This window comes from Pelophylax lessonae, assembly GCF_965119305.1.
Source record: "Pelophylax lessonae genome assembly, chromosome: 7".
NCBI lineage: Eukaryota > Metazoa > Chordata > Amphibia > Anura > Ranidae > Pelophylax > Pelophylax lessonae.
This window is the reverse complement of record NC_138774.1, coordinates 95,239,329-95,265,454: the sequence shown is the minus strand read 5'-3', so window position 1 is coordinate 95,265,454 and position 26,126 is coordinate 95,239,329. Positions and strand designations below refer to the sequence as shown.

Below are 26,126 nucleotides of genomic sequence, written 5' to 3'. Positions count from 1 at the left end.
AGAACAAACCTGTTTGGACGGTCATACGGACGGTATGAGTTGAGCCTGCCCCCCTTAGGCTCCATGCTCACTAGTGGTTTTTAAGCTCCACCTAGAAGCTGGTATTAACATTTTTTTTCTGCTCCTAGAAGCTAAATAGTATTTTCTTATGTGTCCATGCACACTACTTTAGGCTATTAGATAAAAAAATTGGACGGGATGGTGGCGCTGCCTGGGGAGACGAGGCCTAGTAAGTATAAAGGAAGTGTTGATATGAGATAGAGTACAAATTTAAATAGAGTGTCAGTAATATTCAAAAGATACAAGCCGGTAAGTATGGATATCCCAACAATAAATTGGCCGGCAAAGGCCAGTGAATATAAACTATGTGAATGAAGTGAATCAATTAAAGTGCAATCATATGTGAATTGCGAACATCTGCAAATCAATAATTAAATAAATGGTTAAACCAATGATTAAAGGTGAAATAAATCACAGCAACACACTAAAGTGCAATGATAAAGCGACTCAGTGCATATAGTGATGAAATATATCACAACTAGATAAATAGATGTATCCTGAATAAATAAATAAACAATGGTGAACGATCAGGTGTTCCAAACAAATATAAATGTAAAAAGTCCTTGCAACCATGCAAGCGTGTTCCAAAGGCCAGAAACGGAAGTGACGTAATGGTGCTCTACACGTTTTGTCATCAAATGTCATCAGAAACGTGATTGATGCCGCTTCTGATGACGAAACACGTAGAGCACCATTACATTATGTCACTTCCGTTTCTGGCCTTTGGAATGTGCTTGCATGCCGGGAGTTACTGTTACAGTGCTTTAAGATATCTACATTACCCTGTAATTTGCTTTCAATAAACTTTAACAAAAACGGTATCACACTATATTGTCCCTCCTTTTTTATCTGCATGTGGGGAATACCTTACGATTTAAAGATTGCTGAAACCTGCGGATAAGCTTGGCACAACAGACCCCTTATCCGGGAATAGAGGCGTCCACCTCTTGGAGTCTCCAGTGAGTGAGACCCACTCTAGAGATACACTCTAGCTATACCTTGGCGTAATACCCCTATGTGGGGTTATTTAATCTGGTGAGTGCAATATATACTAGCGGGATCACGAGCACTCCAACTTCACTTAGTTCCTATTGCTATTTGGGAAGCGGCACGGCTATGGATTTCTTTCACTGGATTTTGCATCCCGTCCAATTTTTTTAACATTTTATATAACCTCTGGTTATATTCTTAGGGGGGCTGCAGCCTTTACACTAACATTAGCGCGGGACCCTTTCCTTTTCTTGAGGGTATCAGTGTTTTTTGAGCTTTGGCGTCTAGAAGCAGAAAAAAAAATTTTTTGTAGAGTTTCTTGGAGCATTTTCCAGCAGAAACGCTAAACGCTGCTAAATGCTCCTAGACACTACTAATAGCGTGTTTTTTTTAGATTTTTTCCTTTCTATTAAAGGAACTGCAAAAACGCTAATAAATCACTAACGCTCCTAAAACGCATGAAGCCGCAAGCTGCAATGAAATCAACAGTGATCTGTGGTTTTGAAATCTCGCTAAAGAAGCACCAGTGTGAACCAGGGCTTAAACTGACAATTTGGGCAAGCATAATGGCTGGACGACTGGGTCAGAGCAACTCCAAAACTGCAGCTCTTGTAGAACATTCTTAGCCCGCAGTGGTCAAGACCTACCAAAAGTGGTCGAAGGAAGAAAAACCGGTGACAGGGTTATGGGCGACCAAGGCTCATTGATGTATGTGGTTAGTAAAGGCTGGCCCATGGAGTCTGATTAAGTAAAATAACTAATGTAGCTCAAATTGCTGAAAAAGTTAATGCTGGTTCTGATAGAAAGGTGTCAGAACACACAGTGCATCACAGTTTGTTGTGTATGGAGCTGCGTAGTCACAGATCTGTCCCTTGCTGACCCACGTTCAATGCTGACCCGTGTCCACAGCCAAAAGTGCCTACAATGAGCATGTGAATATCAGAAACAGACCACAGAGCACTGGAAGAAGTTGACCTTGTCTGATGAATCAAGTTTTCTTTTACATCATGTGGATGGCCAGGTGCAGGTGTTTATTGCTTATCTGGGGAAGAGATGGCACCAGGATGCACTATGAGAAGAAGAAAAGGCAGAGAGTTAAAGGATCTGCTACTGATGGTTTGGTGACATGTTTTTTTTTTTCACTGAAAATATGGAGCATCCAGAAAGTATTCACAGCACTTCACATTTTCCACGTTTTGTTATGTTACAGCCCTATTCCAAAATGGATCAAATACTTTATTTTCCTTAAAATTCTACAAACAATACCCCATAATAACAGCGTTAAAGAAGTTTGTTTGAAATCTTTGCAAATTTATTACAAATATAAAAGGAAAGAAATCCCATGTACATAAGTATTCACAGCCTTTGCCTAATACTTTGTTGAAGCGCCTTTGGCACCAACTGCTGCCTCAAGTCTTTTTGAGTATGATGCTACAAGCTTGGCACACCTATTTTGGGGAGTTTCTTCTATTCTTCTTTGCAGGACCTCTCAAGCTCCATCAGGTTGGATGGGGAGCGTCGGCACCAGGGCCGCTGATAGGGGGGGACCACCAGCCCTCTTGTAGGGGGCCCGAGCACACAGGGGGGCCCACACAGAGAGGGGGATTAGTGATGGACAACAAATACAGAAATCTTCTTCCAGCACCTGAATCTGATCTCTGTCCCTCTCCCTGCTATCAGCTTTTATCTGTTGAGAAAGACAGTTGTCCCCCACTAATCCCCCTCCCTATGTGGGCCCCCCTCCCAGCACTGGCTCTAATGTTAGCTCTGCTCCCGAGTTTATCTGTAACTTTGTTTCTCTCCCTCTGTCTCTCTGATCCCAGAGCTCCAACTGCCCAGCCTATATATTTTTTCCATCTCATCTTAATTTTTATTTATTAACATCGTTTTTTCTTTTAGATTTAGCAGGAATTATGTGAGTTACATTGTATTTGTGTCTGTTAATAGTGATTTTGTTGTAACTTAAGCTAAATATATCTTTAATATTTTCTTGGGGGGCCCTGACAGGTAGTCTGTATGGGGCCCCACAATTTCTAACAGCAGCCCTGGTCAGCACACAACCATTTTCAGATCTCCCCAGAGATGTTCAGTTGGGTTAAAGTCAGGGGCTCTGGCAGGGCCACTCAAGTACATTCACAGAGTTGTCCCATAGCCACTCCTTTGTTTTCTTGGCTGCGTGCTTAGGGTCATTGTCCTGTTGGAAGATGAACCTTCACCCCAGTCTGAGGTCCAGGTTTTCATCAAGGATGTCTCTGTACATTGCTGCATTCATCTTTCCCTCTGACTAGTCTCCCAGTTCCTGCTGCTGAAAAACATCCCCACAGCATGATGCTGCCACCACCGTGCTTCACTGTAGGCATGGTATTGGCCAAGTGATGACTGGTGCCTGGTTTCCTCCACACATGACGCTTTCCATTCAGGCCAAAGAGTTCAATCTTAGTGTCATAGGACCAGAGAATTTTGTTTCTCATGGTCTGAGAGTCCTTCAGGTGCTCCAGGCAGGCTGTTATGTGCCTTTTACTGAGGAGTGGCTTCTGTCCAGCCACTCTACCATACAGGCCTGATTGGTGGAGTGCTGAAGAGATGGTTGTTATTCTAGAAGGTTCTCCTCTCTCCACAGAGAAATGCTGGGGCCAAGGCAAGCCAAAATACATTATGCTCCCTGGGTCCAAGAATTAAATGCTGCCCCCCCCCCCCCCCATAAAAAAAAAACTCATACTCACCAAAAGGCCCCCACATCCAATATTTTATATCATGATAAATAAAACTAAAATTAAATTTATCAGGAAGTCAAATTTACATGCAACAGCACCCTGTCTATATGAAAAATGATATGACAAACCACCATGTTACAACTCCCCCATCTTGGCGTCCTAGGGCATCCATGGATGCAGTGTGTATCAGCACAGTGGGCCCCCCACCCTTCAGGGCCCATGTGCAGTGAAGAGGTTGCTCCCATGGATGATATCCCATTGGGATACGGCAGTGTATGGACAGGCTAGGGCAGAAAAGGGGCAGGCTAGGGTTGTATATGGGCAGGCTAGGGTAGTATATAGACAGGCTAGAATAGCATAGGGGCAAGCTAGGGTCGTTTAGGGGCAGGCTAGGGTAGTATTTAAACAGGCTATGGTAGTATATGGACAGGCTAGGGTAGTATATGGACAGACTATGGTAGTATATGGACAGGCTATGGTAATATATGGATAGGCTAGGGTAGTATATAGACATGCTAGGGTAGTATATAGACAGGCTAGGGTAGTATATGGACAGGCTAGGGTAGTATATGGACAGGCTAGGGTAGTATATGGGCAGGCTAGGGTAGTATAGGGGCAGGCTAGGGCAGTATAGGGGCAGGCTAGGGCAGTATAGGGGTAGGCTAGGGTAGTATAGGGGCAGGCTAGGGTAGTATATAGACAGGCTAGAATAGCATAGGGGCAGGCTAGGGTAGTGTAGGGGCATGCTAGGGTAGTATTTAGACTGGCTATGGTAGTATATGGACAGGCTAGGGTAGTATATAAACAGGCTGGGGTAGTTTATGGACAGGCTAGAGTAGTGTATCAACAGGCTAAGGTAGTATATGGGCAGGCTAGGGTAGTATATAGACAGGCTAGGGTAGTATATGAGCAGGCTAGGGTAGTATAGGGGCAGGCTAGGGCTAGGGCAGTATTGGGGGCAGGTTAGGGTAGTATAGGGGCAGGCTAGGGTAGTATATAGACAGGCTAGAATAGCATAGGGGCAGGCTAGGGTAGTATAGGGGTAGGCTAGGGTAGTATTTAGACAGGCTATGGTAGTATATGGACAGGTAGGGTAGTGTAGGGGCAGGCTAGGGTAGTTTAGGGGCAGGCTAGGGTAGTATTTAGACAGACTATGGTAGTATATGGAAAGGGTAGGGTAATATATTGACAGGCTAGGGTAGTATATGGACAGGCTAGGGCAGTATATTGACAGGCTAGGGTAGTATTTATAGACAGGCTAGGGTAGTATATAGACAGGCTAGGGTGTTTAACAGCTGGTGTTAGACTGTGTGCAAGCACCCTCGCACCCGGCTACTATGAGTATGCATGTTGAGTGCAGCAGGGCGGCCTTTTTACAAGGCAGCGGAGTGCCCGTCTCTGTATGACACACAAAACTGCTGGAAAAAAAATCTTGGGCGTTAATTTGCCGCCCTTCTCAAAGTTCCCGCTAGAGTCAGCCCTGGCTGAAGCTCTTTCAGAGTGACCATCGGGTTCTTGGTCACCTCCCTGACTAAGGCCCTTCTGCCCCGATCACTCAGTTTGGCCGTGCGGCCCGCTCTAGGAAGAGACCTGGTGCTTCCAAACTTCTTCCATGTACGGATGATGGAGGTCACTGTCCTCATTGGGACCTTCAATGCTGCAGAAATTTTTCTGTACCCTCCCCAGATCTGTACCTCCATATAATCCTGTCTCGGAGGTCTACAGACAATTCCTTGGACTTCATGGCTTGGTTTGTGCTCTGACATGCTCTGCTAATCTTATATAGACAGGTGTGTGCCTTTCCAAATCATGTCCAATCCAGTGAATTTACCACAGGTGGACTCCAATCAAACATCTCAAGGATGATTAGTGGAAACAGGAAGCACCCGACCTCAATTTTGGGTGTCATGACAAAGGCTGTGAATATTTATGTACATGTCATTTTTTTATTTTAAACAAATTTGCAAAGATTTCAAAAAACGTCTTTCACATTGTCATTATGAAGTATTGCTTGAAGAATTTTGAGGAAAATTAATTTAATCCATTTTGGAATAGGGCTGTAACATAACAAAAAGTGGAAAAAGTGAAGCGCTGTGAATACTTTCCAGATGCACTGTATGAGTTTCACTTTTGAATTAAATTACTGAAATAAATTAATTTTTTGATGATATTCTAATTTTATAAGATGCATCTGTATGAGTCAGCAGATTCCTGTTTATTTTGCAGGTCTGTGAAGGACACAGTGCTTTGTGTTGCACTTCTTTGGATGCAGCAGGTCCTTTTGAGATGCATTTATGCTGCTAGCAAAGCAGGTCAAACACAACATTTTTGCTGCATTTTGTGTTCAAACAAATCCTTTTAGTGGCCCTGCATTTAAACACATAATTCAGGGTTTGCCAACGACAATCCTCTACACAAACTTTCAGAGAAGTGGTCCCCAAAATGTGGCCTGTGGGCTACTTGCAGCCTTTTTGCTTGCCTTATTGTGGCTCTTGGGGTACAATTCATCCTAACGACACGATTGCTTACACCAACACCAATGATTAGGCACTATCCTTTCCACTGCCACAAATAATAAAGCGTAATCCTTCACACTGGTACCAACGATGGGCACTATTCCTCCAAATGACATTGTTGATGGAGCACAATTCCACTGACACCAACAATGGGATGCTATTTCTTACACTGACACCAACGATGGGATTATATTCCTTTCACTGAAACCAATAGGATACTGTTCCTCTGACTGACACCAATAATAGGATACTGTTCCTCTGACTGACACCAATAATGGGATACTGTTCATCTCACTGACACCAATAATGGGATGCTGTTCCTCTGACTACACCAATAATGGGATGCTGTTTCTTCCACTGACACCAGTGATTGCATGCTATTCCTTCCACTGACACCAGTAATTGAATGCTATTCCTTCCACTGACACCAGTGATTGCATGCTATTCCTTTCACTGACACCAGTGATTGCATGCTATTCCTTCCACTGACACCAGTGATGGAATGCTATTCCTTCCACTGACACCAGTGATTGCATGCTATTCCTTCCACTGACACCAGTGATTGCATGCTATTCCTTCCACTGACACCAGTTATGGGATGCTATTCCTTCCACTGACACCAGTGATGGCATGCTATTCCTTCCACTGACACCAGTGATTGCATGCTATTCCTTCCACTGACACCAGTTATGGGATGCTATTCCTTCCACTGACACCAGTGACGGCATGCTATTCCTTCCACTGACACCAGTTATGGGATGCTATTCCTTCCACTGACACCAGTGACGGCATGCTATTCCTTCCACTGACACCAGTTATGGGATGCTATTCCTTCCACTGATAACAGTGATGGCATGCTATTCCTTCCACTGACACCAGTGATGGGATGCTATTCCTTCCACTGACACCAGTGATGGCATGCTATTCCTTCCACTGGCACCAGTTATGGGATGCTATTCCTTCCACTGACACCAGTGATTGCATGCTGTTTCTTCCACTGACACCTGTAATGGAATGCTATTCCTTCCACTGACACCAGTGATTGCATGCTATTCCTTCCACTGACACCAGTGATTGCATGCTATTCCTTCCACTGACACCAGTGATTGCATGCTATTCCTTCCACTGACACCAGTAATTGAATGCTATTCCTTCCACTGACACCAGTGATTGCATGCTATTCCTTCCACTGACACCAGTGATTGCATGCTATTCCTTCCACTGACACCAGTTATGGGATGCTATTCCTTCCACTGACACCAGTGATGGCATGCTATTCCTTCCACTGACACCAGTGATAGGATGCTATTCCTTCCACTGACACCAGTGATGGCATGCTATTACTTCCACTGACACCAGTTATGGGATGCTATTCCTTCCACTGACACCAGTGATTGCATGCTATTCCTTCCACTGACACCAGTGATGGCATGCTATTCCTTCCACTGACACCAGTGATAGGATGCTATTCCTTCCACTGACACCAGTGATGGCATGCTATTACTTCCACTGACACCAGTTATGGGATGCTATTCCTTCCACTGATAACAGTGATGGGATGCTATTCCTTCCACTGACACCAGTGATGGCATGCTATTACTTCCACTGACACCAGTGATAGGATGTTATTCCTTCCACTGACACCAGTTATGGGATGCTATTCCTTCCACTGATACCAGTGATGGCATGCTATTCCTTCCACTGACACCAGTGATTGAATGTTATTCATTCTAATGACACCAGTGATGGGGCAGTATAATTTCCACTGACACACACCATGCAGTGTAATCGGTACTGACACTGATGGACACATTTCCTCCAGCTGACCCCATTGGTGGAGTGTAATTCCTGCCAGTGACACCAACTATGGGGTATTGTTTCTTCCTCCCCTGACCACATTGGCCGCAGTCTGCCCCTCTAAGGACAGTGAGCGGTCCCTTTTATGTAGCAAGTTTGGGGACCCCTCCTATAGAGTGTCAGTCTCTGTGTCACTTAGTAGAACTGATTGAGACACAGAAGCTGAACACAATAACATGGAGCAGCTGACATGTTTTCAGGGGTGTGGATTATAATTGCGGTGAGCCTTCTGTTTGTATAAAATTATATAAAAATTCCAGAGAAGTGACCAGCAGGTCTGTGCCCCCTCCCTCCCCCCTTGTACCACTCAGTGCCTGCAGGCACCCCCCACCCCAACCTTCCCCACCTACACCACCTCTCCACTCCTCAACCTGAGCTGTCACTCTACGTCCTGGACACGCCCCCACCTCTCTGAGTCCTCCAATCGGCGCTCTCCAACCATCGTGCTGCCCCGCTGCCTGCGGTGGTCACTCCTCTCCTATAGTCACTTCCCACCCCACCCAGAGACTGATCACAGCGCTCCCCGGGTCTCCGCTCCTAGGAACCATCCAATCCCAGCCCAGAGACTGATCACAGCGCTCCCCGCACTCCCTCCGAACTACTTCTCTGTCCCTGCCGAGGAACCATCCCAGAGCAGGCATGGAGCTCAACGACCCCGACCAGCCTCAGGTGGAGCTCTTCGTCAAGGTAAATAGCATGTTACATACAGCACAACTTGTTACATTGTATCCTGTATACAACACTTGTTACATTGTATCCTGTATACAGCACAACTTGTTACATTGTATCCTGTATACAACACTTGTTACATTGTATCCTGTACACAGCACAGCATGTTACATTGTTACCGATGACTTGTGTGATCAGTAATGTTTGAGCAACAGGTGGATTCCCCATCCTTCTATTATATCCACTCAGATCTCAGCAGGACTGGATCCCTGGACTTGATTTCCAGAAATCTGATCCCTGGTGATGATAGTGTTTTGGATTGGGGTCTCAGTGCTTCTGATCAGTCATGTGTCCAAACATGAAGATTTGTTTTTAAACTTCTGTAACAAAAAAAGATTTGTATTTTGTTTGTGTTACAAAAGTTTCTAAATATTTCTATTTGTATCCATCAGACACCTGGATCTTCCTTTCTGAAGGTTCAGGATTGGTGGAGTGGATGGGATCTTCCTTTTTGTGAAGGCTCAGGATTGGTGGAGTGGATGGGATCTTCCTTTTTGTGAAGGCTCAGGATTGGTGGAGTGGATGGGATCTTCCTTTTTGTGAAGGCTCAGGATTGGTGGAGTGGATGGGATCTTCCTTTTTGTGAAGGCTCAGGATTGGTGGAGTGGATGGGATCTTCCTTTTTGTGAAGGCTCAGGATTGGTGGAGTGGATGGGATCTTCCTTTTTGTGAAGGCTCAGGATTGGTGGAGTGGATGGGATCTTCCTTTTTGTGAAGGCTCAGGATTGGTGGAGTGGATGGGATCTTCCTTTTTGTGAAGGCTCAGGATTGGTGGAGTGGATGGGATCTTCCTTTTTGTGAAGGCTCAGGATTGGTGGAGTGGATGGGATCTTCCTTTTTGTGAAGGCTCAGGATTGGTGGAGTGGATGGGATCTTCCTTTTTGTGAAGGCTCAGGATTGGTGGAGTGGATGGGATCTTCCTTTTTGTGAAGGCTCAGGATTGGTGGAGTGGATGGGATCTTCCTTTTTGTGAAGGCTCAGGATTGGTGGAGTGGATGGGATCTTCCTTTTTGTGAAGGCTCAGGATTGGTGGAGTGGATGGGATCTTCCTTTTGTGAAGGCTCAGGATTGGTGGAGTGGATGGGATCTTCCTTTTTGTGAAGGCTCAGGATTGGTGGAGTGGATGGGATCTTCCTTTTTGTGAAGGCTCAGGATTGGTGGAGTGTATAACAGATCCTTCTCAGTATCCTCCATTTGGGGAGAGATTTGTCAGGTTGGGTGATGGGTAACAGTCATGTGACCACAGCAGTCAGATCAATGGGCAGCGTAACTATTCTTATTATCCAGGATTTATATAGCGCCATCAATAACTTTTTGAAATTTGTATCCAATTTAAATGATCATGTAAGCTGGCCATTCACTATACAATCTGATTGCACAATCTCTGTTCAGTTAGATTTATCAAGCCTATGTAATATGAGGACAAACCAAAACAATCCATGTAATTAGGGTCATATAAGGCCCTTGTACTTCATAGTTGTTGGGTGATCTAATGAAGATTGTACATTGTACTATGAGATTGTATAGTTTATAGTCAGCCTTAAGGCGACCATAGATGGTTCGAATCTCAGCTGGTTCCTGCAGCGATTCGACCCATGCTTGGGCAGGCTGAAGTACCCAAGTTGATGAATCGATCGACTTGCGTACATGCAGCCTACTGAATTTTAAATGCGATTACCCCTAGTGGCTGTTATAGGTAATAATCACTGTGTTCTACCGACGGGGGGGAAAGCTGCCCCTGCGTGAAATGCACAGGAATCGCTGCAATCGCATGGTCTTCATGCAATCTGCTGCAGGTGTCAGTTAAAAGTTAACCACACCCCAAAAGCCGGTCGCAGATTTCAGTGCATTTCCCTGAATCGGATCTCATGGGTATGAACACTCATGAGATCCGGTTCCAGTCTGGTATAAAAAAAGGTGCCTGGACCTTGTTCTTGTGGATGCAGTGCGATTTTGAGCCATACAAAATGATGGGCTGTAATCGCACCGCACAGAAACGCTTGTGATTTGCACAGGAATGTGGTGCGATTTCTGTGCGAATCACATGCGACGTGAAAGTGTGAATCTGGCTCATTCACATGGACACGTGTGTGGGCCATGTTTGCTCACGCAGGGATGCCCAGGCACTCCCATTCAGATCAGTTGGGATGCTGCAGGGACACAGCCGCTGCTCCCAGTCTGACATCTGTGCGGGTGCACGGCCCTAAACGCGGACAGACAGGGTATGGTACACCAGTGTGAACAAGGCCTTACATAGGGCAAACTTCCACCTTCCCAACCCAAGGGCGGTCACAGATGTTAAATAAAATCACAAACGCGTAAAAAAAAAAAAAAAAAAGCCCCAGGTGTGTTTTTCACAGCATTTGCAAACATTGAATATGTAACAGCGGCGGAGACAAGCCCATGAGCTGCCCATACATTGTTAGATTACTTTCATTCTGACTGAAGCAAATCTAACAAACTCCTCTATCCATTCTAAACTACATGGATGGACGAAGCACCCTGCCTGGCTATTGTATCCTGACAGCCACCTTCAACTGCTGTCAGAATACCCAATCTGTGTCTGCATCTCATTGGACGAAGCTGCTGTTCAAAAGACCAGCTTTTGTTGAATGGAGCAGCAGATCCGATCACTGAGAGCATATTGGCTGTTCATCAGGAATTGGCCTAAATTTGCTCAGTGTATGACCGGCTTTAGTTTTCTGCTTGGCAGATCAGTACTAGGAGCTCGGAGTGATATGATGGGAGTCTTTCAAGGACAGCCTGTGAGTTTTAGTTACTACAACAATTCAGGGTGCATTGAATACAATGCCTAAGGCAAAATAAGAAAGAGACTTCCGAACTCCTGGCAAAGCTCAGATTCTTTATAGGTGAAACACCGCTTGTTGTCAAGCTACATAGATAATGAGATCTGTCATCTGGGTGACACCTGCAAAATATGTCTATGCTTGTGACTCTCTGGTGTCACTGCCGTACGCTTGGATCATTCATCAATGAAACCTGCTCTGAGATGAGGCTGCCATTGCTATTCTCTCATTTTGAAATTTGTCAGTGCCAGGCTCTTATATCAATCCTGGGGTTCTGAATTACTGAACCCCTGAGAATGCCAGGCAGGTAGCATTTTCAGAAGGTGGTCAGTACAGGTTTCCTTTAATTAGATTGTGACCTAGCTCGCACCCATAGGTGGTGGGATCTGCTCTCATTAAGCTGATTGGCTCTCTGCCCTAGAATCTCCAGGTAATGCAGTTTTAATGCCTCACCTATTGGGATAAAATTAGAAGCTACTAGTCCTGGGATCCCTGCATTTTGAGCGAGGGTGACCCCCCCCCCCCCCCCACTACATCAATGCCATGGCAGAGCATGGTCCCTACCCCACAAGTCAGCCCTAATTTTTTTTTTTTTTTTTTATATTTTAGCAAAGGCTATATAAAAACAATGGAGGATAATATTACATTTTATTAAAAAATAAATAAATAAAAAATTGCGCCGCATTTTGGTACCTTATTATTATTATTATTATTATTATTATTATTCTGCTGTCAAAATATATTTTATTATTTTCCCCTGCTGTAACACTATGTATAAACTATACATGTGTTTTGACACGTGTCCGACAAGAAATGGGGAAGTCCTGTCCTCACAATATTAATACTAACCATGTTAAAGGAGACTTGTACTCCCATCCATGTTGCAGCCTTCGGTCTGATTTATTAATATTTTATTATTGTTTATGTGTATATAAAGTCACATTGGTGCATTTTATAGTACAAAATATTTTGTGCTAGAACATTCAAGGGATGTGGTGCTAAGCCCCCGTTCACACTGGGGCGACCTGTGAGGCGACCTGGTCGCCTCACAGGTCGCCGCAGGTCGCCTCCCATAGGGAAGCTGCGGACCCGTTCTGATAGGAGCGACACAAGTCGCTCCGACTCAGAAAAAGGGTCCGGAGCTTCTTTGGGGCGACCAGGAGGCGACCGCCATAGACTTCAATGTTACGAAGTCCGTGGCGGCCGCTCCGAGGTCGCGGCGCGCTGCTCGCACCGCGACCTCGGAGGTCGCGGTGCGAAGTAGCGTCACCCCAGTGTGAATGGGGGCTAAAACATAGTCCTGTCTCCCACACATCTATTTTCAACACATTGCCATTTATTTTGGTTGGCACCCTATTTATTTATTTATTTCAGGTTCTTATATAACGCTGTCAATTTACGCAGCACTTTACATATACATTATACATTCACATCAGTCCCTGCCATCAAGGAGCTTACAATCTAAGGTCCCTAACTCACATTCACACACAGTAGGGCCATTTTTTTTTTTTTTTAATAGAGGATCCAATTCACCTACCAGCATGTCTTTTGGAGTGTGGGAGGAAACCGGAGTACCCGGAGGAAACCCACGCAGGCACAGGGAGAACATGCAAACTCCAGGCAGGTAGTGTCATGGTTGGGATTGGAACCAGCGACCCTCTTGCTGCTAGGTGAAAGTGCTAACCACTACACCACTGTGCCGCCACCCTATCACACTATTAAGGTTCATCTACACTTGTGTTTGGGGACCGGTATACATTTTTAGGTTAGCTGAGTTTTTACAGCCCCTAACCGTTCCCCTCTATGCTGCAAAGACAGCAGAACGGGATTACATATACCAAGCCACTTTGCATTGCGGTACGTAAAAAAAAAAAAAAAAAAAAAAAAAAAAAAAAAAATTGGAGCCCCACTGTCGTATTTATTGGGCAGTACTGCCCACTGAATGTGACCCATTCAACTGCATGGCGGCACCAGCAACTGCATGCAATGACCTTAATGTGGGGTACACAATGTAAGAAAATTGTGCGAACGATTGTCAGAATTTCCTCGTTGATTTACAGCAAATCAGAACCGATGAACGAAAGTTTTCATACGACTGGCTTTTTTTTTTTTTTTGATCATGCGCAGTCTTTCTTTTCTGATTTTTCTCAAAATTGGTCCACATTAAACGAATATCATTCTTTCTGTTCCCGTATGAGGAACATTTTGGAGCTTGTCCCTTCAGAAATTTTGCTCCATTGCTCCTGATTGGCTGCAGCCTCTTCCTATCTACATTCACTCCAGCAATGGCTGCATGGCATTTCTGCTGGTGGGTTTCATGATGGTGAACAAATGTGTGCAGCCTATTGCATTAGGGTGTGCACCCCAAAGCTCAGACACACACGCCTTTCTCTGCTGCACTGGAGAGTGAATGAATGGGAAGTGCTTTGTGCTGAGCGGCTTCCTGTTTATGACATATTGATTAGCCCTTTCCCCCACTCTCCATCTTGAAACATCAGCAGCAGCCGGGGGGGGGGGGGGAAGGAGGGAAGCCAGCAGCACTGCGGTGGAGGGGCACAACATGGGGGGCCCAAGCAGTAGGGGGAATGGGCACAGCACAGAGTGATTAGGGTGTGCCCAGGCACACCCCCCTGCGCACGCCTATGATGGTGACAACTGTGGACCATACCGGGGGAAAAAAGTGTGTCGAGACAGCCACTTGCAGTGTAAGGCTGACCATACACGAAGCTAATTTCTGAAACCAATTCACTTGATTCCTCCACCAACACAGACCGTGTTGGATGCTGTCCCCACTGGGAGAAGACAGTGATTATTGCTAGCAGCTATAGCAGCCGCTATCGGTCATTGAAGGTAAAACTCGGCATGCTGGTAATACCCAAGTGGATTGATCAACTTGGTACATTCAGCCTGCCCATACACGGTTTGAATTTCGGCTGTTCCTGCTGAACTGTGTATGGCCTACCTAACAGCTGAGAGACGGAACAGATCGTTGTCACCTTATAGTCTCATACACATGGATGCTTAGCACCTCCTATGTGCTAAGACCTAAAATCCCTGGTTCCTTCTGGGGCGCAGGGAGCCGCATACAGCTGGCAATGCAGATGAATAGCAGCTATGCTTGGGTAAGCGTGATGGCTTCTGCATCAACCTTTAGCCATGTGTGCGAGTCTGGCACTTCTCAAATCTGCCATTTTCGTGTTTGGGGAAATGCGCTGCACACACATGCTTGGGTGAACATCGGCGTTTACCTGAGCAGAGATGGGTACAGGCAGTCTCTTGCTTTGGCAGCTGTACACAGCACGTGTGGCTCCCTGGTGCCAGAAAGCTCTGGGGATTTTACACCTCAGCAAACAGGAGCCGTTACATGTTCAAATGCATAAGGACTAGAGCAGGAAGTCCCAGTGCAAGGACTTTTCTGGCAAGGTGATCAGTGATTTTAATGAAAGCTGCAGATTTAAAAAAATGCAAATTACTTTTAAAATGACATTTAAATGATTATAATTTTACGTGAGCAATGTGTAAAAGATTTCCCAATGTTTCTTCTGCTTTCTGTGCAATCTATAAAGGAAGGAAGGCTCCTCATAATTGGCTAAGAGACTGGCCGGAGCTGGGACCGCAGACATTTAGGGGCCATTCACACCTGAAACTGTGCGTTTTTGAATGTACATTTGACATGGGTGTACATGTTCTTGCATTTTCTTTGAGATCACATCTTTCTCCTTTTGGGCTTTTATGTGTTGGATTTTTTTGTGCGTTTACATGCATTTGTGGTGTGAAAACAATGCAGCTTGCTGTACTCCTTTTTACTGCATTGTAATTGTGTTAACCACAGGTATCCAAACTGTCTAAATAAAGGTGCGTTTTACTGTCCTTCAGACTTTAAGGGGGCCGGAGTGGCAAATAGAAGTAAGAAAGTTACATAGTGCCTGTAGTCAGTAGAAGGAGGAATGGTGCCCCGTTGCTGGTGTCAGCGGGGTGAAATGGTGCCCCGTTGCTGGTGTCGGCGGGGAGGAATGGTGCCCCCGTTGCTGGTGTCGGCGGGGAGGAATGGTGCCCCCGTTGCTGGTGTCGGCGGGGAGGAATGGTGCCTGGTTGCTGGTGTCGGCGGGGAGGAATGGTGCCCCCGTTGCTGGTGTCGGCGGGGAGGAATGGTGCCCCCGTTGCTGGTGTCGGCGGGGAGGAATGGTGCCCCCGTTGCTGGTGTCGGCGGGGAGGAATGGTGCCCCCGTTGCTGGTGTCGGCGGGGAGGAATGGTGCCCCCGTTGCTGGTGTCGGCGGGGAGGAATGGTGCCCCCGTTGCTGGTGTCGGCGGGGAGGAATGGGTGCCCCCGTTGCTGGTGTCGGCGGGGAGGAATGGGTGACCCGAGGGCCAAGTAAAGGCAAGCAAAGAACTGCATTTAGCCTACGAGGAATGGGTGACCCCTTTGCTGGTGTCAGTGGGGAGGAATGGTGCCCCGTTGCTGGTGTTGGCGTGGAGGAATGGGTGACCTGAGGGCCAAGTAAAGGCAAGCAAAGAACTGCATTTAGCCCACGGGCCACAGTTTGGAGAACATTGGTGTAAACTCTGCCCAAAGGATAACCTGGATTTTGAAATTTCTATGTAGTGAAAATGCATTCAAAAAGGCATCCCCCTGCATGTGGTGTGAATGAGCCCTTAGTTTGCCAAGCAGACAAATATTAAAGCCATTGGGTGATTATACTTTACCAAACCCCAGTATTGATTTAAAGTGTCCCTGTTCTTTTAATATCATAAAAAAAATTTAAAAAATAGCAACAGAACTTTTCTTCCTTTTAGGTCTCCTAGGCTTCAGTCCGCAGTGAAATGTTCTGTTTTTTGACAGATGTATAGAAAATGCAAAGCGACATGCAAATAGCTGATTTTTCTTGTGGTTTTTAACATTAAATTGAGTTTCAGAAACCTGCAGAAAGTATTTTATTTGTAAGCTGCATGCAGCATGGAACACCCCTGGATAATCATTACATCGGCCCTTCGGTAGAGGAACAGGTTTAGGTGGGTGGGGAAGGGGGAAGGGGGATGGTAGATGGGGAATGATGACAGAGGCTGGGAAAGTTGACTTTTTATAAAGGGCAGGTCATGTTGTCAGTGTATGTCTGCCGCATTGATGAGATCTGTCTGACCATTGTAGAGTAAAGTTTGCTATTCCCATCTGGTTGGGTTTACTCCCTCTACCTTTTCCCTTAGTATTTTGACAAGTGCATTTCCTGAAACATAATATACATGGCTGGAGGCATAAAAAAAGCTCCAAGGGCCTGTAAACCAGACCAGAGTCTACTTTTATTTAAAAGAACCACTAATGCCCCATATTTGTAACGGAAATGAGATATTTGATATTCCTGATTGCACTCTGTAGCTTAATGTATAATCAGCCATTATACAATGCTAACCCCTTTTCATTGCGCACGTGTGTAGTACAGTGTACCCCAAGAAATGTTTTTTTTTTTCAGTATGTTTGGTATTCCATCACTGTATGCAGTCCTAATACTAAAGGATATATATATATATATATATATATATATATATATATATATATATATACATACATACATACATGTACAGCTGCTGGGATTCCCTTGAAAATATTTAAAATGTGTGTGCATATGCAGTGGTGTTATAGGCATCGTGAAGCATGGCGAATACACAGATAATACTGATAGATGTTGAAATCGATAGGGGCTTTGTGGGGCAGATGTAGTTCATGGGGTTCCTATATGTAGCGGTATGGACCTTGTATGTAAGTGCTTTTTTTTTTTTTTTCCTGTAATGCCCTTCATCTTGCCTTTCATTGTCCTGGGGTCAAACGCGCCATTTCAGAAGGACAATGAGGAAACATGGAGCAGAGAGTAAAGGAAGGAAGGGGACCGCAATCAGAGATTTAGCTGTGACTATAGTGAGCGGAAGACTTGTGAGTCATCAGGACTTCACATACTGGCCGACTCGGTGATGTCACTTGCTTTGTGCTTAGAAAAATTGGCTTCAAAATGGCCACTTTGGGTGTACGTAAACAGGAATCCTCTATAGAGGGTGAAGCATGTGCATTTTGTTTTTTTTTTTTTTTCCCCCTATAGAGTTTAAAAAAATGCAATACTATGTTTAGGGTACTGGTAAATGGAACCTGTCATAATAAAAAATGGTCCTGGCTGCTGACCTTTTTTTTTTTTTTTTTTTTTTTTTTTTTTTGGAAATGCTAGCTTCCTGGCTGTATCTGGTATGGATATTTTTTAACCATACCAGGGACGTTGTATATAAGGGTCAGAATGATCGAATTCCTTATTTATATACATGTTCCTCAGAAAGCCAAAGCAACAGCATGACAGCTGGGGAATAGATTTACCGCAGAAACTTCACCAATATTTGGAAACTTTTTTATTTACCCCCTCCATGGGGCCATGTGCATGTTAGGATCCATCCTGCGCTAGCTAAGTTGTGTTGTCTGATAGTTTACCCGCCACTTTGCGACCACGCTGCTTGCAAGGAGAGGAAATTGTGTCAGCGCTGGTCTCTGGTAGCAGGGGGCGCTATGGAGACCAATACTGCCATTCACAATTGATCATTCATTGCTTGGGGCTGTGTGTCTATCTGCAGGACTGTGTATGTTTGTAAGCAGCCGCTGATAGATGCACAGCTCCGCAGTGATGATCATTTACTATTTTGAATGACCATTCAACGCTGTCTGTTCATTCAAATTGGTAGAATATCAAGTACAAGTGATCTCCTCCCTTTTTTTTTTTTAATTTTCCATACACATAACAATGATAATCAGTGTGACTGCTGAACAGTACATTTCTTACTTTTCATACATTCCTTACATATCCGTAGATATCCAGTGCAACAGAACATGCATAAAGTTCAGTTTAGGGTTCCAATCCCAAATACTCAAAAGAAATGATAGTGTTCACTTTGTATAATACTGATATTCTATACAATTATGGCATCAGCATGTTCATAAAGTACAGGTGCATCTCATAAAATTAGAATATCATCAAAAAGCTATTTATATCAGTAATTCAATTCAAAAACTGAAACTCATATACTATATAAAAGATTAAAACAAGACTGAGACCAAGTGTTGCCCAAATATATCTCAATCACCCTGCGCTTAGGAAATGGATATTAAAATTATATTCAAATAATCATAAATCACCAACTGATAATATAATTATATGATATAGCTGCTGCCTCATAAATAGATAATCAAAAAAACAAATGTGCATAACTCCTCCTGTATCAATCAGAGAAAGAAGAGTCCAACACATAAGCAGCGCTGAAATGTTAGTGTAACCCCACAAAGGAATGTACACGGGCAGGGCCGGTGCTCCCACTAGGCGAACTAGGCAGTCGCCTAGGGCGCACTGCTGCTTAGGGGGTGCAGCTACGGCAGCTTGTTTCCCTACTAGCCTGGCTGCCACCCTAGGGTGACCAGACGTCCACGGTGCACCGTGAACTGGAACAGGGGGGCGCCATAGATCCCACTTGGGCTGCCTCCGTTGGATGGGGGCACTGGTCACTCTGCATTGGATGGGGGCACTGGTCACTCTGCATTGGATGGGGGCACTGCGAGTGATGCAAGTATAGGGGGGAGTATGGGGAATGCATGGAGTGTGCTGCGAGAATAGGGGAATTTTGAAGTATTTATTTATTGGGGGGGGGGGGCGAGTAGCTGGTCTTGCCTAGAGTGCAGAATAGTCTCGCACTGGCCCTGTACACAGGTGAGTCCACAATAGATCCAGGGGTGGGATGGCCAGATACCACGAAGTGAAGCCAGAAGCCTTCACCGCACCACGTGACCCCCCTTAGGTAATGCTCACTCACCAGCTAGTATTAATATTGTGCCTTTAAATGAATCCCCACTCGGGTTAGATCTCAGCCAGGGATGCGTGCCAAACCGCCACAGGGGTTTTCAGGATCTCCAGCAGTGACTCCAGACTCCGGCTTACATACATGTAAATTCACCTTAGCCAGTGGTCGCATGCACATCCAGCCAAGACATGGGAAGGAGCATATATAAAAGAGAGGGATCATAGGGTAGTAGTCCAAAAACGTTATTGGTAAAGAACCCCCCTGTCCCCTTCTCTATACACTCACATAATACATATACAAAAGCACATTAAACGATGTATAACTGGCAAACTCAGATGGCAGCTGGGTCACCGGGATCTCACCGTCCCTCGCTCGTCAGCGTCCAGGAAGATCTCGGAGCCATTAGCTCTCACAGCTGCTCAGCACCTGGTTGCTGGGGTGACTGCGTGCTCACGCGCTGACGCGTTTCGTCATCAATACAGACTTCTACCTGTCTCAAGAGATCCTCCGGGCATTCCAATAGGAACCATTCCGGAGCCCTACTGGGCACTCCTGATATACCCTTATCCCAGGACCCCCGGAGAGGAACAGGATCCATCAGAGGGATTATTTCCTATATCCATATACCCACTCTTTACCCCTGTGTGGGATGGGTATTTCCGGTGAGTGGGCTACCTACCTTGGGGGTCACCGAGCACCTCACCTTACCACCCACCACGGGGTTGTTTCCAGTACTTCTATATGAAGAAATGTGTCACTTATATGTGTCACTTATATGGACTAATTACACCACGTTGTCACTTTATTGGACCACCAGTCTTTGTCACTTAGTTCTTTTTATTTTTGATACACCAGTTATATGCAGCATAGTTGTTTGCTGACACTTATTAACTTTAATTTTGATCTCAGTACTTATTTGCACTGGTCACTTTATCTGTTTAATATTTTGCCATTTTATTGAACACATTGCACCTTTTTATTGGATTAATTTATATTTTTATATATTCTTTGTATGCACCTGGTCACTTTATCAACTGATTCTTATTATTTATTCATCCAAACATTTTATAGGTTTGCACCTTTAATTCACTGTCACATCATATTTTAACTTATTTAATTTATTATGATATTTATCTTTATGCATTCTTTGGATATTGATATTTATTTATTTATCTTTGTGCATTTTATGTATACACCTTTCCTGTCAATATATCAACATATTTTCCCAGTAGACAGCGCCATTCCCATACCCTTATTTTCATACTTTTATATAGTCTCTGGCTATATTTCTGGGAGGCTGTAGCCTACTCACATACCCATTATACATTCCTTAGCGCGGAGTTCAACACCTTCAACAAAGAATGAAGTTGTTCACACCAGGAAACCAGCTCATCCGCAGTGAGGATAAATGGAATTTTAGTAATGGCGCGGGTAGAGCCTGTTATTTTTGAGGATGAGTCCCAGGGTTCGTACCGTTCGCTCTGATCTTCCAATTGTGCGAGTATCAAAGGACGTGGAGAAGGTGCCCTTTTGTCTGTAGCCTGTTGAGATTGGGGCATAGGGGTAGTAATGGCAAGGCGAGTAGTATTTGGCTCCCCTGAGCGGGGTGCTCTCTGTGGTCGCGGAGAGCTGGGGGCCAAGGCCTGTGTTTGAGATGCGGAGGGCGTAGTCTGCAGCCGTTTCAGGGATCAAGAGCGGCCTGTATGGCTGTGGGGGAGGTTCCCCAGTGCTGGAAGACTGGTGGGGTGCCCAGGAGAGAGGGGGAGTCTATGCTGTGTCCCTTAGCAAATGAGGGGGGGGGCCGGTGGGCCCACCTGAGGGGAGATCTGTGGCATCTCAGTGTCTGTGTGGCAAGATGGCGGGTCCCGCTCCATGTGGCTGGATGAGGATGTGGAGAGCGGTAGTTCTGCAGCCAGAGTTGGTGTGGAGGGTCCGGGCTTGCTGCGAGAAGTGGCCCTGCCTGGAAGGCTGTCATTGAGGGCTGGTGTGGGTGCCTGCCTCAATCCTGAGGCCTCAGGAGGAGCAGGAGAGAGAAGAGCATTGCGCGCCATATTGCTTGCCTCCTGCAGTGGAAATCTGGTGAGCTTCTCAAAGTAGCTGTGGATCGGCGGGGTGGGAGAGATGGACGGTCCCGGAGTGCCCCCTTGTTTTTGTGATCGAGTGTAGCGGGATTTGTACATTTGGGAGCTGAAATGTCCCCCGTTGGAGCAGTGTGAGAGCAAGTCCGTGGAGAGCAGGGAGATCACGTGTCCATCTTGTTTAGCGTCCAGCCAGGCCGCCCCCACATTATTTATTTCTTCCTGAACCAAATCTATAACCCAGGTTTCACTTCCCCCAGTTCACCTATGACCATTGCTCTATCCCAAATATCTGAGTAGAGTTAGATCTACTCCCCATCCTGCCACCTTGAGTCTTATTAGGCACTCAGTGATCTTTTAATTATGAATAAGGAGGCAGTACTGTTGGGGCTGTGTGACAGAGCTGCCTGTGCACTGATTTGCTAGTAGCTGGAAGTTTTATTATATAGCCCTGCAGTGCTGATTGTTCATTAGAGAGTAAAAGAACAGTCCACTTGGAGATGAGCCTGGAACATCCATAAATTGGGCTTTACGCTGGCTATACACTATTCGAAAAATTGTTCATACTCTTTTTAGAAAAATTAACGCTCTACCGTGATGGCAGACGATCGTGCCATCATGTAATGACTAATAAATTGTTCAATGGATATAAATGAATCTGGTTTTTGTTCATTTTTTTTTTTTACCCTATGCCTAGGGCAGTTTAGACGAGAAACACATTAACCTTTTCAGTTTATCGTTCCTTCGGCAGAAATTTTCCAAACTTGTCCTTCCTTTTTTTGGCTCAAAAACGTCACATCCCATTACCAATTTGTGCCCATTAACTGGCCGAAAAACTAACGAACTGTCCAAATGATGACCAAATTTCTGTAGATATTTTTTGTATAGTGTATGGCCACCATAAGACTGAGGGAAGCTACAGCCAGGAATAACGGGAGAAAAGAGGTGCTTTTAATCCAAAGTGGGGCTATGAATCAGTACAGGATAGGACTTGGTCCCCAGGGGGATTAAATAAGTTTAACCATTTTGGGGTGAGGTCAGCAATGGCAGCCTCTATAGTTCTTTTGTAATAAGCACCGTTTTGCAACTTTGCTGTTTATATGTGAGGAAGATGTCAGCAGATAATTCAACCCTCTGGATACCAGCCAAGACTGAAATATGTTGCTACAATGGAGGGAAATTGCACTGTGCATGTGCAGGTTTTAAACCAGGAAGAGTGGCTGCTTCTGTGGGTTCAATATACTGATTGTCCCATATCCTGGGCATTTCAGGGCTGCTCTTTACAGTAGGAGTTTTCAGGCAGGCTTTGAGGATGCCACTCGTGGCATACTGGTAATACATTTTAAACCAAACTCCTTAAAGCTGCACAGTTTTTTTTTTTTTTTTTTATCACATTTGAGACATTTTAAAGAGCAGTTTCACCTTCCAAAGGATTTGGATTTCTGTCTATCCAGCCCTGCATTTTACACAGCTGTTCCACGCAGCCCAATTACGCCTGGCAGGGCAGGAGACCTTTTTTTGCTGCAGTTCAGAAACACATACTGGTCTCTCCAGAAGCTCAGTTTCACAAACAGGAGCTGGGGAGGAGGTCTTAACGTGGAAGTTTCACTTTTAGGTGGAACTCTGCTTTAAGTCTAACTAGGTACATGCCACCTTGTGGACTTCTCTCTTTCATTTTACTTTTTACTGAGTGCTGGGAGTAGAGCTATACCTTTACTTCTGAACCTTCTGGTCTGCAGCTGCTGTGCCCACCCTGCCCAGTCACAGAGCTGAATCAAACTACAATGGCTTCTGTGAATGAACAGCCAAGGGAAGGCAGAGTGATGCTGTATGGGAAATCAGGGTCTGTTCTAGAAGAATGGCAGGAGTATACCGAAACCTGTACTGTCAGATGTAAGTTAAGTCTTTGAGGTGGCATGCATCTTGTTGGTATTTAAAAGAGCAACAAAGAAAACACAGATCACTGCTCAAAGGCAACCGGCGGGACCGGGCAAATCCCAAGCAACTATGGAAGTCCTGCAAGACTGGGTGCTCACCAAGGTCCGCAACCTGAGAAGTCCATGCATGTAGAGGAAAAAAGCGGCACTTCCAGTCCCAGAAACTTGGAAACTTGAGTTTATTGTTTAAATCAAAGGTCCAACATCAGACAGGAACACAAGAGACTGGATAGCAGACGCGTTTCACACCATGTGCTTATTCATTGCCCATTCTTGTTGGTATTTAACTCCTAGTAAGGCAACAGATGTTGAAAAGTTGCTGAATTCATGGAATTGTGACCATAAACAATATCCTTATTCTCCAAAAATAATCCATACATGTCCACTACTTAATGGTTCTGTAATTTATTTTTCATTAAATCAATTCTTAAAGTGTTCTTCTTATAATGTCTTCTTGGAGCTCCCAGACCTCACCCCCCCTCTCTTTTCTGTCGGTGTGCAATGAGTAGTCCATTGTGGTCATGTGCACTGCTCTATGCACACTACACATTCAATAGTCCATAGGGCATAGTTCCTGGTTCATCTCAGGAGTTAGCAAGAGAGGGTGGCTACAGTTCTAGATACAGTGGGACCATGGAGAAGAAATGTAGCCACCCTCTAACAGGAGGTTGGATCACGGCATTCCAAAAAAAAGGAATTTGGAGGAGGGTGAGAGCAATAGAAGTTTTTTTTTTGTTTTTTTTTGGAGTTTAAGTATGTGAAGCCTCACCTTGTAGAACAACCCATTCAATTTAAAATGGAAATGAAAGGCAAAACATTTTTTTGTGTTTATATTAAACAAAACCACTTTTTATTATTTTATAAGTGATCACATAATCTCTGTTCTCAACTACACAAGGAGGGTGCAGACCGCAGGTGGGCATGTCAGCTGGAAGCAGAGAAACAGCAGGAAACTGATCTTCCCATTGAATAACTGTGCAGGGAGGGGGGAATTTCAGCAGAAGTCTGACCCATGGAGGACAGCCAGGTTGTTCTCCTAGCACAGCCATAAAACTGACCATGCTGGGGATGGATGTGCTTTCCTGCCTAGTATGGTCAGTTTGAAATAGGAAAGCAGGTAACTGGCAGGATCACCAGGTATTTCACACAAAGGAAGCAATTCAAAGAGAACGGGATACTTTAACACAAGTACATGGTACAACAGATGCATATCAGGAGTGTTTAATGTTGGAGTAACAAACACTTTAAGAATACACACTTGAGTAGAACATTTTTAACCAGAGTTTAGTGTCACTTTAATTTTGAGTTTTTTATATCTGCTCAGTACTCAGCAGTGATTCACGCTTAGTCCTGTGTTATTAGATAGGAGGGTTCCTTGGTTATAAAACTCTGAGAACTGGAGGTAGAATATTGTTCTGTGAGTATTAGAGGATTAGTGAATAATGGGAACAGTGATGGAAGGAGCTCAGAGATAAGAGTCACTTCCTATGAGAACAGCTGCCCAGATCCTGCAGGAAGTGCGATTTATCTACAAACATCCTGTGCTCACATACCAAGAACTTCATGACTTCACTGTCTGTGATCGGTGTGGTGACCCTGCAGTACTGAAAAGATCTGTGTTGTGGGGTTTTTTTTTTTTTTTACATTGTTAAATTTGCCCTCCTAGCTACTTTGTTTATTAAACTTACTTATAACTTATTACCTTAAGTGTTCCTAGACGCACAACTGTAAAATCAGTCTGTATATGCAGTAAAGCATGCTTGTTATACTCACTGTGGAACCTAAGGGGTTAATCCTCTGCATTGTTTAAAAAGGCGGTTTGATCCTGTCTTCTCTGATCCTCCCCTTTTACTGTCCCCAATCCGTCTGCTCATAGAACAGAGCCTTGGAGGCACTCTGCACATGCTCAGTTTGGTGTGTATTGCTAGAGGTTTTTCTTTGGAAGGGTGCATGTGATCAGCACAGGGTCAGACAGAAAATCCGGGGTCATGCATCCTCATAGGACAGTCGGAGGAGAATGAAAATTCCTCCTACAAGCTTTAACCAGTGCTTGGTTGGACTCTGATAGAAGTCACATGACTTCTATATACTGCTGATGAGAAAAGGTATTTAGCAGTTTATATTTACTAAAAGAATTTCATTTCCATGTTCCGTGTACTATGGGAGACCAGATATAGTGAATGCAGGTCCTGGGTTTAGGAACACTTTTTAACACGCTGGGCTCAATAAAATATTCCCCAGTGGTTCATGTGAGTGCAAATCCTTTCTTAGCCTGGGTTGACACTTTTGCGCTGTGAAAATGTGTTTTGGGGTGCTACCATGCCATTCAATATTAGGGGAATCCCAGTGCACCTTTTCAATGGACATGCATTGCATTGCACTATAATGCATAATACCCTATTTTTTATTTTTTTTTTGGTGTTTTTAGGCAGCCCATTCAGCCTACTGTCTTAGTTTACCCAGTTAGAAGGTAACTCCACCCCCACCAATGCTGTTCAGAGAAATCTTTAAATTTTTTTAGATTTCCCATCAATGGTCACTAGGACACTTGGGGTGATGCTGCCCAGTGGCAGCACAGACCACGATAAAAGCCTGTCGTGTATTCCATAGTAGGTAAGG

General features: G+C 44.8%; 1 protein-coding gene across 1 annotated transcript in view; it reads left to right on the top strand.

Annotated features, from left to right (window-relative positions):
* Nucleotides 1-8,765: 8,765 nt before the first annotated feature.
* The window catches only part of CLIC1 (chloride intracellular channel 1), a 68,999-nt gene continuing 51,638 nt past the window's right edge, over nt 8,766-26,126 (top strand). The window contains exon 1 of the mRNA XM_082264440.1: nt 8,766-8,824. Coding sequence (XP_082120566.1) covers nt 8,777-8,824 — 48 coding nt within the window. The 5' untranslated portion in view covers nt 8,766-8,776. The remainder of the gene's footprint in view (nt 8,825-26,126) is intronic.